Raw genomic sequence first — 17,366 nt, 5'->3', positions numbered from 1 at the left:
TGGCTCACTTCCAGGAAGGAGTTCCTTTCTCTTATCTCTGTGTGACACAGCAGCCTCCCGGACAGAGGCGGATCAGTTGGGTGCATCCTCTGACCCTCCTTGCCTTAGAGGCACAGGGTTTTAGAGTGGTAGTGATTGCAGCCCAAATATTTGAGGGTTGGGAATGAGATGGCCTTTCTTGTTCTAAAATTCGTTTTTTCCCCTTAAAAATCGTGACTTCCCTGTAGACTCCCATGAGAATTCTCCCTCCACTCCCCCCCCCCCCCCCCACGTGATTCTTCATCTCCCAGAATTACCTTGTTGGTAGAGTATCCTTGTGGAGACTGGGATGAATCCCCAAAGCCATCCACGTGGACGTTTGTCCAGGCTTCCTCCTGGAACACGCTTGCTGGGTCTGAGTGGGACGGAGCAGAGCTGGGCTGGATGCGGCCAGGCTCACACCTACCCAAGTGACCTGCTCTTCCTCCCCAGCCTCATAGCTTCTGTGGGTCCAGTTGCAGCCGTGGGTGAGGCGGGTGTGCAGAAGGTCTTCTTTATTCCCCATCCCCTCACCTTACCTTCGAGAATTTATCTTTTAAAAGTTGTGATTATGAAACATTTCTAAAGTATATTCAGCTCGGATACCATCACAAGCCCCCTATGTATATTCATTGCCCACACATAAACATTCGGCCTCTTGGCTTTATCTCTTTGGCTGAAGTACCAACAGTCCATATGAAAATCCCTCTGGTGCCCTTTTGTGGTTGGTTTGCCCCCTGCCTTTAATATGCGTGTAATTTTCTTTCTGCTGTCTCTGAACCTCGGGGTTCAGTGTCTGTAGACTTTTTCCAGGTGCCCCCTCCCTCCTCCTCGCAGTGGGTGCAGGCTCCTGAGCCCATGCCCCTCACCTCCTCCTCATGGCCTCTGATTGCTGCTCTCTGTCTCTGTACGGCAGCTCCCGCACAAGAGGGCTTCTCAGCTTAGAAGCTGGAATCCCTCACATTCCTGTTACCGCATCCGTATTCTTCCTTCACCAAGCTCCATGCCCTCTTCTTCATCCTGCTGTCACACCACAGGTCGCGCTGTTCCTCTCTCGCAGTGTCGTCTTGACTTCCTTGCCTCCAGTTGGAATCACAACCACAAAAGCAGTTAACAATAGCAAGGACTTACTGTATGCGGATACTTCCTATGCATTGCTTAGGCTAGCGGTCGCGACTGCTGGTTTAAGGAAACCTTCGGCACAGCGGTCGCCAACCAGTGACCTGTGAGGTTTGAAAGGTTGGCGACCGCTGGCTTAGACTATGTATTACTGCTTAATCTAACCACAGGGGGGAGCCAATAAATAACACCCATCTTTTTAAAAATTTTTATTTATTGATTTTGAAAGAGAGAGAAACGTCTATTTGTTGTTCCACCCATTCATGCATTCATTGGTTGACTTGTATGTGCCCTTGACCAGGGATCGAACCCACAACCTGGGTGTCTCGGGACAGTCCTCTAACCAACTGAGCTACCTGGCCAGGGCAACACTATCTTTTTCCTCCCAAATTACGAACCAGTTAAGTAATGGATATAGGAGTGTGGCATTTGGAGCTCAGAGTGTCACTTTATTACCAGTTATAATGATTGAAGGAAGTGGATTTTAACCCGTGGCCAGGTGGCCCTGCTGCTCATTTGCCCTCGGTGAGACAGATGACCTACCTCGTCACAGGCAGTCCTGGAGGACGCAGGCCCTCTCGTCCTGCAGAGTGTTCTCCACTCGTCTCCCATGTGTCGTGGACGCAGATCAGGACGCACTCCTGCCAAAGGCAGGTCCCAGCTAAGTGATGCTCACTAACATCCCAGAGCTGGGAGGAGAGCCGGGGCCTCCCTGAGGAATATGCCGGGGAAGGAGGCCACTGTCCAGCATGCCTCTCTTGTTGGATTCCTGCTCAGACACCATCGAGTGCCTTCCTGGCTCCTTTTTATTTTATTTTTTAATACATTTTTATTGCTTTCAGAGAGGAAGGGAGAGGGAGAGAGAGAGAGAAACATCAATGATGAGAGAGAATCATCGATCGGCTGCCTTCTGCATGCCCCCTACTGGGGATCAAGCCCGCAACCCGGGCATGTGCCCCTGACTGGAATCGAACTCGGGACCCTTCAGTCTGCAGGTCGATGCTCTATCCACTGACCCAAACCGGCTAGGGCTCCTTTTATTTCTGTATCGACTTAGCTGTTGTGTGATGGTGACACCCTTCACTCCACACCAGCCATCTCTCCTCTGCCTCCCCTTGATGTGCTAGAATCTTTGAACTACTTCAACTTCTCTAAAAATACCTTGGCTGCCTACCTCTTCGCTTTACTCTGTCGTCGTTACGGCGTGCCTACTCTGGGCTAGGACAGTGCCTTCAAGGAGCTCACAGTCTAGATGAGTGGACAGATGGGAGCAAATGATTCTGATACTTAGTGATCCATGATGTGGCACAGGCAGAGGAGTTAACAGCCTGCCTGGGGTTGGGATGAGGTGTTCAGGGACACTGCAGAGAAGGAAGCGTTCTAGGCCTGAGGCACAGGAGTATGCCAGGTGGGTAGAAGGAAACTGGAGGGGGAGTCGGAGAGGAGAGCATCCTCTGTGGTGGTGGTAGTTCATGCCAAGGTCAGAGCACGTGGTGGGGAGGCCTAAGTGGTTCCATTTGCCTCAGGCATATGGGGCTGGAGAGGCCAGGGAGGTGTTGGTGGAGGGTGAGTCAGGACCCAGGTCAGGGAGGTTCTGCTGTGAGAAGCAATCTGACCTCAGAGTTTTGGTGTGGGGAGCAGTGGGAGGTTTTCCGCCATGTGTTTTAGAGATTGAAGATTCCCATAGTACATTTTAAAAATATATTTTTATTGATTTCAGAGAGGAAGGGAGAGAGAGAGAAACATCAGTGATGACAGGGAATCATTGATCAGCTGCCTCCTGCATGCCCCCCACTGGGGATTGAGCCCACAACCCAGGCATGTGCCCTGACCGGGAATCGAACTGTGACCTGGTTCATAGGTCGACGCTCAACCACTGAGCCACGCCAGCTGGGCTCCATAGTACATTTTTTAAATGCACAAAGATGTGTACAGAATAATATAGTGAACCCACAAATTCTCATCACCTAGGTTTGACAGTTCTCAATATCTTGTCACAGTTGCTTCATCTATTTTTTTTTTATTTGCTGAAGTATTTTAAAGAAAATCCGAGATATGTCATTTCCCTCTACTTCAGTGTGTATCTCTAAAAAATGAATATTTTATTTTTATTTATTTATTTGTTTGTTTATGTATTTATTTACTAGAGACCTGGTGCATGAAATTCGTGCACTGGGGGGGGGGTGTGCCCCTCAGCCCGGCCTGCACCCTCTCATAGTCCAGGAGCCCTTGGAGGATGTCCGATTGCCGGCTTAGGCCCGCTCCTGTCAGTTGGACATCCTTAGCACTGCCACGGGGGTGGGAGAGGCTCCCGCCACTGCCGCTGCGCTTGCCAGCCATGAGCCTGGCTTCTGGCTGAGCAGCGTTCCCCCTTTGGGAGTGCGCTGACCACCCAGGGGCAGCTCCTGCATTGAGTGCCTGCCCCCTGGTGGTCAGTGTGTGTCATAGCAACCGGTCTTTCTGCCATTTGGTTGATTTACATATTAGCCTTTTATTATATAGGATTTTTATTTGTTAATCCTCACCCGAGGATATTTTTCCATTGATTTTCAGAGAGAGTAGAAGGGAGGGAGAAAGAGAGAGAAACATCGATGTTAGAGAAACACATCGATTGGTTACCTCCCGCATGCATCTCGACTGGGGCGGAGATTGAGCCTGCAACTGAGCTACGTGCCCTTGATCAGAATTGAACCCGGGACCCTTTAGTTTGAGGGCTAATACTCTATCCACTGATCCAAACCAGCTAGGGCCAAAATATGGATATTTTCTTAATCCCTATGCCATTATTACATCCAACAATATTATAAAAGTTCTTTAGCATCATCTAATACCCACTCCATAATTAAATTTTCCCAATTGTTTAAACATTTATTTTATGGTAGGTTTGTTTGAGTGAAGGTTTAATCTAGTCTTACACTTTACATTTGTTTATTATGTCTCTTAAGTCTATGTTATTCTAGCAAAGTGTTCCCCTCCCTTTTTACTACCATTGACTTACTCGAGACCATGCTAATTCTTTAGATTGTCCAGTGGAGGGGTTTTAAAGCTCTTTACTGATATTTCAGAAGTTCATTTTGGAATCAGTATAAAGGTTTTTGAGGCGGTGTGGGGGACGGGGGGAATGAGTCAAAATTAGAAACAGCAGAGGGTTCTCTTGAAGGTGGAGTTATGGATTATTTTCACTTCCTACATTTATGCATTGCTCAAATATTTTTGTGATTAACGTGTTATTTTTATAATCGAATACTTCTTCAGGAAAGGAGGGAAAGGGCTTGCAATAGGGAAACCCATTTGGAGTCCGTTCTTGAAAGCAGGACAGTGAGGACCTGAGCTGTGGGGTGGAGGAAGGGATGGGGTAGGCGGTGGCCCGGAGCTGCTCAGAAGGGAAGAACACAGGACTGGGCGCTGGCTGAGGAAGAGGGCAGACTGGGCTTGACTGGGATTCTGGCCTGAGTTACTGGATGGAGGGGGAGCATCAGTGGAAAGTGAAGGGATCCATGGGTGTGACTCAGGAGGGGACTTCAGTCTGCGCCATGTGGAGTGTGACCTGCTTGTGAGGCAGGCTGTGGAGGTGTGTACACACCGATCTGAAGCTAAGGAGGGGTCCTCAGGTTTGGGAGTCACCGAGTGGGTATCAGTGGGCATGGAAGAGCTCTTGTGTGAAACGGGAGGGCCAATTTTCACAGTGTGGGTGGAGCTAGAGGCCCAGGCAGAAGAAGGGGAATGTGAAGAACAGCCAGAGGTTTTGAAGAACTAGGAGAGACCTAGGAGTGTGTGTCCAGAGCCAAGGGAGGAGGAAGATTGAAGACAGTGGGAGCTGTGGCCAAGCTCACCTCTGGTGGAGGAGGAGCTGGAGCAGGGTGGGGGTTGGGGGTGGGGGGACTGCTGGGGGAGGTTTGGAGGTAATGAAGGCCAGGGGAGGGACCTGATCTTCAGGTCTGAGCAGGAGGGAGGGAGTGGGGCCTCCAGCACAGGTGGAGACAGGAGGGGGTGGCTGAGGTTGGGTTAATTTGGTTTTTAATTGTGATAAAATACTGTGTACATGACACAAAATCTTTTCATTTTAACCAGATTTTAGTGCACAGTTCAGTGGCCGTACCTGCATTCACTGTGCTGTGCAGCTATCACCAGGCTGCAGATGGCCTCGAGGTGGGAGGGACAGGGAGTTGTCTCCACGGGTCTCCTGAACAGTCAGACACCTTCCTCTGCTCACGGGGGCCCAGCCCTTTGCAGAAGCCTCTGCTCTCAGAAACCTTTCGTGGCCTCCCATCACTTCCCTTCCTTTCTCCTTTGGATCCCTGTCACCCTTGACTTCTTTTTTCTGACCGTCTTGGTCTCAGTACAGTTATCGTAGGTTGGTGAGGAAGAGAAGCTTCCAGGAGCCAGGCCCTGTGCCACATTCAGCTTTGCTTCTTGAGGGCTTGGCCCATGAGCCTTCCGTAAGCTTGGAAGGAATGGGGGATTCGTTTTAGTGAGGCGCTGCCATTCACATTAATTGATAGGGTGGAATGGGGGCCGACAGTCAAGCTAGGGGCAGGAGCTGAGTCACTTGGCCTGTGCCTAGAGAGTTCTGATAACATTGTATCTATATTTGGAAACGGCTGGGTTTCTAAGAGCACCCTTGTGTACCCCCTCCTTTAGCCACCCCCAAGGTATAATTTGGGCCTCTTGGTAATCAGCTTGTGTGCCACGTCTTATGTCAGGGGCCCTGGTAAAAGCGCCTTGGTGACTGACTGCCGGAGCACCAAAGCCTTAGGGATTCATTTACGAGCACACTTGCCACCGCAGTGTGTTGGCTCTGAAAGTTCTCGCTAGTGTTCCCCAAGCAAGGAGAGAACAACTGGTCCCTCCTGTAAGGAACATTGACATTGGCCGAGGGTGCCCAATGTGAGAAGGAGGCACAGAGGACTGGAGGGGGGAGGGGGGCTTGAGCTCCAGCTCTCAGGGGGCAGGGGCCTGGCAGACCCTACATGCTCCCCGCTCCATCCTCACACAGAGCCCTGTGGGGCGGCACTCCTGACCCCCATGTTACCAGTGGGTTGCTGCTTGCCTGAGCTCACTCCGCCAGTTGGTTAAATTGGGGTTTCTGGGCTGCTGAGGGAGTTGAGAAGTCCCAGCACATTGCCCCAGAGGTCACCCTGTGAGGAAGGGTGTGGATGCCCTGAGGCAGCCGGAGCATTTAACCCGGAGATGATCTTCGAATTTGAATAGACCCGACTGCTTTATTCAGAGGCAGCTTGATGGTCGGGGGAAGGGCACAGACTTGAGGCTGGCGCACCAGGCCGCCCTCCGGCTGGGTCCTAAGCTCCTGGAGGTAGGAGATGACGTCTCCTCTGTCTCTGCATCGCCACATCACCCAGTGTGCGTCCTGGGTACGGAGGTGCTGGGTGTGTAGGAGGCCCCGAAGCGACGTGAATAAAGGCGTCCTCCTCTCCCAGAGCTGCACTCGGGGGCTCTCAGTCGCGGCCCCTCCACTTCCAGTCCTTGGACCTATGGAGGGATCTGTCTTCACCTCCCACCCCTTATTTGTTTCCTGTTGCTGCTTTAACAAGTTAACCACAAACTTAAAGTCGTAAAACACAAATTTATCATCTTCTAGTTGTGCAGTTCAGAAGTCTGAAATGGGCCTCACTGTGCAAAGTCAAGGTGTCCGCAGGGCTGTGGCCTGGCCCTCCTGCCGGCTCTCAGCAGAGCGGGGTCCTTGCCTGGCCTGCGCCCTCTTCCACCTTCAAAGGCAGCAGCATCCGGCCAGGTTTCTCCATCACTTCACTGACTTCATTGTTAAGTGTGGTCTGATGTGTTGGGCCCGCCTGGGTAATCCAGGATTATCTCACTACTTTCAGGTCATCTAATTAGCAACCTCAACTATCCTTTGTCATGTTAACACATTCTCGAGGATTAGGACTGGCCATTTGGGGCGGGGGATCGTTCCTGATACCTCTTCTCTCACAAACTTCTTTGCTCTCTGCCTATAGACCGTACTCACATAGCCCTTATCCTAAAATATGATTGGAGGAAATTTCCTTCCCAAACTATGATATTCCTTCCCTTGATCCTCCAAAATAGCCTCTGTGATGTATTTACTCCTTCATTCCTTACTCTTTCTGCTGGAATTTATCTCTCAAAAAACGTCCTCTCCTCCCCCTCCCAGGCCATTGGCCACTTCCTGCTCAGTAGTTCTGTATTCTTTGTCCCTGCGGATTTTCCCTGCTGGCAGCCCACCCTCCTTGTTTTGTGTTCCTCTTACCCACCTACTGCCACATCTTTCTTTTCTTCCTTCCTGGCCTGGTAGGCTTGGTCTTCCATCAATTTATCTCCTAGTGATAATCTTCTCCACTCCCATAATCTCTATGAATGTGTTAACATGACAAAGGATTGTTAAGGTTGCTAATTAGATGCTGAGGATTCCCAGATCCATAGCTCTTACTCTGACCTCGTTTCTGAACCCGTCTCAATTCTTTTATTAAGTCTCTGTTGCCAAATGAAGGGCCACAGCTACAGGCTGTGTGAACCCCATGCAGCATGTGCCACTCCCTCTCCATCCCCGTGAGTTCTCGCAAGTTTCCCCCTTGGTGACTCAGGCTAGGAATCCCCACCACCTCTGGTTCCTTTTTCTTACTCCTTTACTTCTAGTCTCTGCACTTCCCAGTTTAGGCCTGTTGTCTAGATGGTTTTCAAAGTGGGGAATGCAGGAAGATTACTGGGGTGCAGGAATAAGAATGGAACTTAAAAAATTCTTTTACAGTCTATTTTTGTTTTAAAATGTGTCTAAGTACCTTAGTGTATATAATTCATTAGTGAATATACATATGTTGGGGTGCGTGTTCCTAAATTTTTTATTTTTATGATAGCACTATCAAATTTGAGTATGGGTTTTCCTGTTTGTTTTAGCCAAAGGATCCTTTGGCTAAGTGAGATCTTAATCATTTTATGAAGTGAATTCATAAAATGTGAATCAAAAGCAGGGTTGTTCTGGTGGGATGGAGGCGGGGCCTGCAGCCCTGTGCCCTGCCCCCTGCCTGCTCACTCCAGTGGAGGCTCTTGAGGGGCCTTTTTGATGTACATTTGGAGACACTGGCACTAATCAGTGTGGTTCAGATCTGACTAAAAGTCTGATCATCTGAGACAGGGACATCAGTTAAGAGGTCCCTGACGTCCTCACTCTTCCAGCACATTCCTGCACACGGAGTCGGCATCACTCCTGCATGCAGGGGTCACGTTCTCTTAGACCATTTCCCCACACCTTGCTCTTTTCTCGGCCAGGCCTTTCTTTGTAAATATTTGTCTAAAACTTGTTGGTTACATGTATGTTTGGGAGAGCAGGCTCTGTTCTGTTTGGATGTGGCCTGCTCAGAGTTTTTCCTGACATTCCAAGTGCGGTTCTTAAGTCCTGGGGTTCTGTGCGGTCACAGGGGCGTCTGCAGGCCCAGGCACTCCGCGGTGGCCCTGCAGTGCTGTTGCGTCTCCGCCGCACTCGGGTGTTCCCCACAGTTGCAAGGTGGCCCTCTTCCAGGCCTCATTTTATTCCCTTGCTTAATAGGTTTTGCTTAACCCCGTGTCTCCCAATGTCAGCATAACCAAGTTTTATAAACATGTGGATGAGAAAGAAACTCTATGTCGTATTACTGACTCAATCCTATACGTCTTAAACCTCATCACATTTGCTCTGACTTTATGTCAATGCAGCGTTAAATCCACCTTCCCCTTTGCAGCTAGGCCAGAATTTAAGATGTGCTCTCTGTCCTGGCTGATGTTCTCTCCTCTGGAGAAATAGGAATGAGTGGCGTTAGCTAGAGCTGAGGTCTCGACAGTGCACTTCATGACAGGCCTATTTTTCCTTTACTGGGTCAGCTGCTCCTCACCCTTTTAAATGTCCTCTAGCCTTTCAAACCTAGGTGGTCAGCTGCCTGGCACTTTGTAACAGGTGCCTGCTGGCCTTCGGTCCAAGGAGAGGGGTACCTGGCTTTCTCTGGGGCTTATGGCAGTGAGCTTGGGAGCGGGGCGGGGGGCATACTCTCCTTTAGAGCTGGAGTAGGTTTCTTTTTGGTACATTGGTTTCGGGCTGCCAGGACCCACACTTACGAGATACAAATGTTGCTGCAAAGTGTTCACATAATCCTAGTTTAGACTAGTTTGCATCAAGGCACTGTCATTTTGTTTTTCTAAAACAGGTGTTTTCTGTTTGGTTTTCTATTTTTGTGTTTCTCTGTGCCTGATCTTTCCCTTGGCTTTCATTGTAAGACTAACTTTTGCTGTGTCCCCAAGTGGAGACAAGACCAATTTGATGTCTTCTGTGGTTTGCCCAGGTTGCGAATGAATACATGTTTTCCCTGGAGGAGAATAAGAAGTCCAAAGGCCGGCGTCAGCCCTTGAGCAAGCTCCCCCGCCACCATCCGCTTGTGTTGCAGGATTGCGGCAGTGATGATGGTAAGTGTTGTCTTCTCTCTTCACCAGGAGGAAAGCAGCTCGCCGCACTAGCACTTGGTCTCACAACTCATCCGGAGGCCACGCTGAGGGCCGAGGGTGGGCCTTTGGCTTAGCTCTTCCTCCAGATAGTCCATAAAGAGGGCAGGGTTTCATTTGATACCTGATTTGTTTGAAGCATTTTAAGCAGAAGAGTGACATGGTCAAATTTACAGGAGAAAGATTGCTCCGAGTGTTTGCATCTTGAGAATGGCTTTGAGAGGAGCAGATGGGCTCCTGTCGTGGTCTCTGTGAGGTCTGAGGGTCTGAAGGGGACGGAGGAAGTAGGCATGGGGAAGGGGATGTAATGAAGATGTGGGGATAAAGTCAGCTGGATTTGGCAATTGGGTGTGGAGCTGTGAAGGTGGTAGGAGGGGAGAGGCAGGAGTTGAGTGCTTCCCTGGTTTCTAGCTGGGGTTGGGTTTGGACACCTCCAATCAGTGTCTGGAGGGTGTAGACTTGGGGTTGTGCAGAGCTGGCCCCTCAGGGAGAGGTACCGAGGGCAGTGAGCAGAGGCTGGGGTTGGGAGGACAGAGGAGGAAGAGGAGCCTGTGAAGGAGACAGGGGAGTAGGTGGGGATGTGGGGAACCGGAAGGGTGTTGTTGGAGCGCAGGTAGTGGTTGTCCCCTGTGCTGCCTGGAGCCCAGAGGTCCAGTAAGATTAGCGCTGACGAGCCTCTGTCCGTGACCAGGCCCCCTGTCACTCCTGACGGCTGCCAGACCCTTTCCTCCTCTGTCCTGTCCTGTCCTTCCTCATGCCACAGGCTGGGTGGGAAGGTCCAGGGCCTTACCAGCTTTCTGTACAGGTCCCACTGTCCTTTTTGATCTAATGTCAGTCCCATCTCCACTGCTTTCCTTGGTAGGAGGGTCCTGATAAGCTGGGTGGGGAAAGTGTCTTGAGACCCTAGAGTCGGAAATAGGCCGGACCTTGAGCCAGAGTCTTAGGAAATCCTCTGGTCTTCCTCTCGCCCCCTGGGGGCTTCAGGTTCTCTGGGTGGCAGCAGCCTCGCTTCGTAATCCCCCCGGTGTTCTGAAGCAGTATAGGTTGCAGGGGAGCAGAAAAGTTATAAGGAGGACAACAGAATGACCCTGTAAAGGTCATTTTACTTCATACTGAACATTTTAAAGCGTCAATCTTACTGACTTTTCTGGTCAGATATTATGTCCATGTATAGCTTCATAATAATGTAATTGAGATCATAATATACAGCCCCCCAACTTTTTATGATAAACATTTCAAATGTAGAAAAGTTGAAAGAATAAAAACCCATGCCGCCTCCTGTATTCAGTAGCTGTTACTACTGTGCCGTAATGGCTTGTCCCACTTGCAGTATTTATATGCGTACTGCGTACGTATTTGCCATGTTGCTGGAAAGTAACTTGTAGTCATAAAGCCACTTCACTTAAAATACACTGACAGCTTCTGCTAAGAAGGATGGCCTCCTATATAAACACTGCTGTGATCACACCTAGGAAAATAGGCACTGATTCCATAATAGCCACCAGTCCTCGGTCCATCTTCATTTTTCCCTGCCTAGCCCCAAAATGTGTTTTATAGCTTTTCCCCTTTAAACCAGTACAATCCAAACTGGGGTCACACTTTTGGAAGTTGTGTTTCTTCAGTCTCTTTTAGCCTCGTGTGCCCCTCCCCACTGAAATTTTTTTCATGTGAGGCATAACCTTTAGTGAAATGCACACGTCTTAACTGTACAGCTCAATGAAGTTTATATATGTAAACTGTAAACCTTTGAGTCCTGCAATTTTCACATAACACAGTGAACATTTCTCTACATCATTTAATATTCACAAACGGGATGATTTTTGGCCACTTCATGGTTTTGTAACCAGAACAGATGTCGGTGCGTTAGCTTTTCTCTTGTGATTGTGAGGCTGTTCCGTTTCTTCGGTCCTGTCTTGGTCACTCTTAGTTTGGCCGGGATGCAGAAAATGCCTGTGCTTTGGGTTGACACCATGGTTCCTGGTGGGGCCTGGGGCTGATTTTAATTGTCTGCATTGGCCTCAGGTCGCTCCGATTTGCTCCTTCCCTGAGGTCACACTCACGGCAGCTGCCAGATCCCCGTAAACTAAACGTGACTATAAAGGTGGACTAGATAGCCTATAAAGGTGGACTAGATAGCGGTTTATCTGCACTGAGCCCTGAGCTGGAGCTGCCAGAGGGAACAAGTGGATGGGCACCTGGTGCACCGTATGCCAGAGCGTTCCTGGGCTGCGCTGCACGGTCTCCAGGGCCTCTTGGAAAGCACTTCCGTGTGGGAAGAACCGAGAAGGCCCTCGGAGGGGCTGTAGCTGGGGATTGCTGTGCCCACACAAGGCGAGGTGTAGTGCTCCCATGAGGCCCTCATGTGGGGCTGGCACAGCCAGGCTCCTGTCAGGGGCTTCATACGGGAGCCTTTTTTTGAATACTTGTCAAAGAGGGGCATCCCGATTATAATTTCTCAGACTTCCCTCACTGGGGGAGCACAAGGAGAAACACTGGGCATCAGTTTATTGGGGATTGGCTGCTGCTTCTGGCCATGATTGCCCTCATTCATCATGTTAGAGTTATGGGGCTTCCCTTACCTTCTTTTCTTTGTTTTGTTTGTTTTTTAAATATGTTTTTATTGATTTTAGAGAGGGAGGGAGGGAGAGAGAGAGAGAGAGAAAGAGAGAGAGAGAGGGAGAGAAGGAAACATCAGTGATGAGAGAGAATCATTGATCAGCTGCCTCCTGCACACCCCACACTGGGGATTGACCCGCAACCTGGGCATGTGCCCTTGATAGGAATTGAACCCGGGACCCTTCAGTCCACAGGCTGACGCTCTATCCACTGAGCCAAATCGGCTAGGCAGGGGTCCTCAAACTATGGCCCGCGGGCCATGTGCAAATACAAATACTGTATTTGTTCCCGTTTTGTTTTTTTACTTCAAAATAAGATATGTTCAGTATGCATAGGAATTTGTTCATAGTTTTTTTTTTAAACTATAGTCCGGCCCTCCAGCGGTCTGAGGGACAGTGAACTGGCCCCCTGTTTAAAAAGTTTGAGGACCCCTGCGCTAGGGCTCCTTACCTTCTTGACTTTATTTCTACTGGGAGCAGCTAGTGTGCTGTGCCATCTTCTTTTGATGATTTGGGGGAACTGGAAAGTGTGCAGCTTGTTTTGTGAGCAGTTTTTTGTGTTCATTCGGTGTGTGTCCCTTTCTTTTGGGAAGATGTGCCCAGAGGGGGTTTCCTCTGTAGGCAGTACTGAGGCCCGATCAAGTATGTGCTCTGCTGTCTAGAGTAATGAAGAGAGATGCCTTGCTCTCTAGATGAGGGGTTGTGAGGGACCAGATAGAAGTATTTCAGGCTTGTGGGCCTCATCTCCGTCACACATTCTGGCTTTCACCCAGCCCTTTGAAAATGCAAAAACAATTCTTTTTTTCCTTTACAGACACAAAGGTGGTTTTTTAATTAGGAAAGAAATAAGCCTTATTTTAATACAACACCACCATTTGTGAGCACAAACAATTCTTAGCTCCCTGAGTGGGCTGGATTTGGTCCCTAGCCAGCCCCTGGTCTAGACTCAGGTGTTACTCCTGCAGCTGGGCCAAAGCTTCATCTTGGGCACACTCTGCCTTCCTCGGAGGCAGAGCCAGCTGGGTTGGTGAGCCTGGTCCAGAAAAGGCAGAGAGCCCACTGACCTTTCCGGAGGGAGCCGGAAAGTTCTGACCAGAGGCAGTGATCTAAACACTCATAAGCCTTGGCATTTCCCTGTTGTTTTTTATCCTTGTTTCCCTTCAGTGCAACTAGAGAAAAAACTTGAAAGGTAAGGACTCAACATGCTGACATTGGAGGCAGCAAGTAGCACGGCTTCTAGGCAGGGTTTCACTCCGCTGCCCTTGGGCAGAGGAGTGAGTGCGGGCAGCCGGCGGGCAGGCGGACTTCTGCGCCAAGCGGGAGAGCAGAGACCCTGAACGGTTCTGGCCAGAGAAAGGGCTGCTGCAGGCAGGACTCCCCGCACCGTCACCCAAGTATTGACAGTTTGTGGAAAATCACTTCTGCCCTTTGCCTTTATCACCGTAGGGTCTTGGGTTCAGGCCACACCTGGGACCAAGAGTCCTGGCTGAGCCCATGTGCTCCCCGGCAGAGCCGTGGATGTGCTAACTCCTGCTCTGCTTCCTTCTCTAGAGGCATCTGAGCAGCTGACCCCCGAGGAGGAGGCTGAGGAGACCGAGGCCTGGGCTAAGCCCCTGAGCCAACTATGGCAGAACCGACCCCCGAACTTCGAGGCCGAAAAGGAATTCAATGAGACCATGGCCCAGCAGGCCCCTCACTGCTCTGTCTGTATGATCTTTCAGACTTACCATCAGGTGAGCCCACTCCATCCCCTGTTTGCCGAGGACCAGCAGTCAGAGGGAAGCGAGGTTTAATTGTGGGTACACAGCTTGTCACTGGCGGCCTTGGGAAGGCACGCTTTGCTGCTGTTCTCCGCCCCCTCCACGTGCCAGTCATCGTTCGTGGGCAGATAACCCGACCATGCGAGTCTTCATGGGAGAGTGCTTTGGAGAAGAGCTGATGATGGGGCGTAGGTGTGGGGGTGCCCCTGGGCACGCACACTGTTTGCAGAGGAATCTGCTCTTTCGTCATCATTCTAGTCAGTAATTATTCCTTCCAGGTGGTTGGTAGTCCTGACCAGTCAGCCTGGAGGATGAAGTGTTTCTTTAGTCTGGATTTCAGATGAAAAGCCAGATCCTCTCCTTTCCTGTCCCGTTTCCACAGTGGATATTGGCAGTAGTGAAAAGGAGCTTGGGAGGGTAGGAGCCGAAGGCTTATGGGTGAGAGGGGGTGGGAGGTGCTGAGGCTGAGTCCGGCTGTGCCCCTCCCGTTCCTGGACATTTGATGGCTTCACCGTTATGGGTCTCTCTGGGTCCAGCTCTCGGAGGCCAGGAAGGCATCCACAGCAGCATGTCCCAGGTGACCAGCTCCGTCTCAGCTGTGGCCTGCCCAGGGTGGCATGTAAATAACCAGTCTTCCGATGGTGGTTAAAGTGGCGTGGCTGCCACTGAGCCTGGCAGGGCACCAGGTTCATGCTTGCCAAAGAATGGAACTTCAGACCAACACATTTTGGGTTGAACTCACTGCTTCTTTCCATTGACGAAAAGCAAAACAAAAAGGTCTGCGTGTGCCCTTGCCTTTGAGGTGAAGTAAAAGTCCTGGCTGTACTGTCAGCAGATCCACCGAGTGCGGCTCACTTTCATGAGTGGCGTGGGCTTAGGGATGACATGTTTCTGGGTTCCATCCTTGCAGTGGGGGTGATGGTGCCACCCAGCGGCAGAGCCGGCAGATATTTGTAGTCAGGATGTTTGCCAGGAGAAGTATGTGGACATAATGCTTTTCTGAAGGGCCCCCAGGCGGGAATCGCAGGCTTCCCTGCAGCGCAGGTGACCTGAGGACATGGACCACCCGGGAAATCAGTGCTGGCCCGTAGGGGGCACCTGCTCTGGGCGAGCTGCCTGGGTGGGGCTGCTGTGCGGTGCAGCACATAGGGGAGCCCACAGTAGCAGCCTTGCTAACGTCTCGGTGCATTTTATTACCATTTGGTTTGGGAAGATTGAAATCCCAGTTGCCTCTTACCTCGCTCCCGTTTCCCAGTTGTCCCCGAGGGGCCTTTGTTTGGTGCTGCTGTGAGAAATTGAATTTGAGTCATTAGAGGTAACTTCAATTAGCAGCTCGGGGATAATGGCTGTGCACCCGGGAGCCGCAGCCACAGTCATATCAGTGAGAGAGCCAGCTTCCTGCTGACGGAGCAGGTGGAGGCCCAGGGCGCAGGCATGTTCACTGAGGTGTGCTCTCGCTCTCTCGTAGGTTGAGTTTGGAGGCCTCAGTCAGAACTGTGCAGATGCTCCAGATTTAGCCCCCCAGAAGCAGAGGACCAAGCCATTGATTCCAGAAATGTGCTTCACCACCACTGGCTGTAGCACGGACATCAACCTTTCCACCCCTTACCTCGAGGAGGATGGCACCAGCATGCTCGTTTCCTGCAAGAAGTGCAGTGTCCGGGTCCACGCCAGTGAGTGCCTCACCTTTTCCCTGTTTCCGGTCCGGGGGGCGTGGGCCTGCTCGTCGGAAGTCCTTGCCCCCATTGGCTTCTCCCCCAGCCTCCCCGTGGCCTCCCCAGTCCCCCAGGCTCCCAGAGCAAAGGTTGCTTGTCGTCCTTGGGGAGTTGGTTATGGTTGAGTTTGAGTTTCCTGTGACTCCGGGTCTGTGCTTTCACAGCCGGCTCTGTGCTGGCCTCTTGGTTCACTTACTGGGAGGGATTTGTCCTCACTCCTCACTAGGTGTTGGAACCAGTGAATCTACAGTTTCTGACCGTTTGAGGCTAAACCTTAGGGGCCTTGCTGGAATTTAGGGGTTTCTGTAAAATTTGGTTGTAGCTTTGGGACGTGCTGTATAGAATAGTGTTGCAAATCTTCATTCTGACTCTGGCCTCTGGGTTTCATTTGCTCACCTCGGTATCCCTGTTAGGTTGCTATGGCGTCCCCCCTGCCAAGGCTTCTGAAGACTGGATGTGTTCTCGATGTTCAGCCAACGCCCTGGAGGAGGTGAGTGCGCCCACACTGTTCCTCTCTTCCCTGTGAGACCTGGGGCCCGCTCAGGGCCAGACTATTTCCTGTGGACTTCCTCTCCCCGGCAGTCTGCACGGGGCCTGAGCGAGGATTCTCAGAATAAATCGCCGTGACAGTGAGATGGGTGCTGCCCGCCCATGGCAGGGCCTGGCTGGAATCTGGAAGCTGTGTTTGCTCTGTGGTGTCAGGACCAAGTAGAGATCCTCTTGTGGACGAGCCCTAACCCCCTTTAAAGAACTTAGCCCTGGGTTCGAGCACTAGAATGGGGCTCGGATGGTTCATTTTTAAGCTTTCTCTTCATCACCCCCTACCCCCCAAACCTGGCAGTACCCACATAAGAGGCAGTCAGAACCCCACGGTGCCTCTGGTTTGAACAGGGTGCCCTTCGTGACTTTGCTTATAGTTGTTGTTATTAACAGTAACAGCAAAGAGGATTATGTTAAGTCAAGCGAACACTTGGTGCACTTTAGCCCCGACTGGCCTCTCCGTCTTCCTCCGGGGAGTCCTGGTTACAGACTCGCCCACGCAGCCCACATGACACTTGGCTGCTTTCTTATGTGGAGGCTGCAGCTGCCCAAAGGAAGTCGAGGGGGAGCAGACTGGGTGTTGATGACTTGGTGGTAACCATCCCCTCCCCTCCCTTCTTGGCAGGACTGCTGTTTATGCTCATTACGAGGAGGAGCCCTGCAGAGAGCCAACGACGACAGGTGAGCTTGGAGCAGTGTCTGAAACATGCAGTTCCGCGGCAGCGTGCGAGGCACTCGGGCTGTGGCTGCTCATCAGCATGACTGAGGAGGTTTGGAGCTGGAGTAGCATCTTCAAGACTAATTTAGAAATGAGAGGCCGGGGGAGTCAAGAGGTCCCCTTTCCAAGTCCATCTTCCCATGTGAGGAAGAGCTGTGAGCAGCTCCTTGGCAGGTGCTGAGATGGACGCTCGAGGCCGAGAGGATCCTGTTGAGATGGTTGCCGGGCTTTGTGGGCTGGAAGTGAGGGCAGTTATTTTGTGGCCGGGCCGGTGCAGAGGTGCCACAGCCATGGCTAGTGAGCGCTTTCCACAGGCAGGCTCTCCCTCCTCACACCTGTTCAGAACGAGGGCGAGTGTCCTTAAGGAGGAGAGGGGGACATTGGAGGAGAGCTCAGCCAGGACTACTCACTGCTGAAC

The 17,366-nt window shown here is 51.1% G+C and overlaps 1 protein-coding gene across 6 annotated transcripts in view; it reads left to right on the top strand.

Moving 5' to 3' along the window:
• KDM4A (lysine demethylase 4A) overlaps nt 1-17,366 on the top strand; it is a 41,790-nt gene that overhangs the window by 16,143 nt on the left and 8,281 nt on the right. For 5 of the 6 annotated variants that reach the window (XM_036347765.1, XM_036347760.1, XM_036347763.1 and 2 more), the window contains 5 exons: nt 9,444-9,564; nt 13,767-13,948; nt 15,444-15,648; nt 16,104-16,180; nt 16,856-16,911. In XM_036347765.1, coding sequence (XP_036203658.1) covers nt 9,444-9,564; nt 13,767-13,948; nt 15,444-15,648; nt 16,104-16,180; nt 16,856-16,911 — 641 coding nt within the window. Of the gene's footprint in view, nt 1-934; nt 1,309-9,443; nt 9,565-13,766; nt 13,949-15,443; nt 15,649-16,103; nt 16,181-16,855; nt 16,912-17,366 lie in introns of those variants that run through there. The other variant, XM_036347766.1, reaches the window with a different exon arrangement.

Source organism: Myotis myotis, unplaced genomic scaffold, assembly GCF_014108235.1.
Source record: "Myotis myotis isolate mMyoMyo1 unplaced genomic scaffold, mMyoMyo1.p scaffold_m19_p_2, whole genome shotgun sequence".
NCBI lineage: Eukaryota > Metazoa > Chordata > Mammalia > Chiroptera > Vespertilionidae > Myotis > Myotis myotis.
This window is presented reverse-complemented; position numbering and strand designations above follow the sequence as displayed.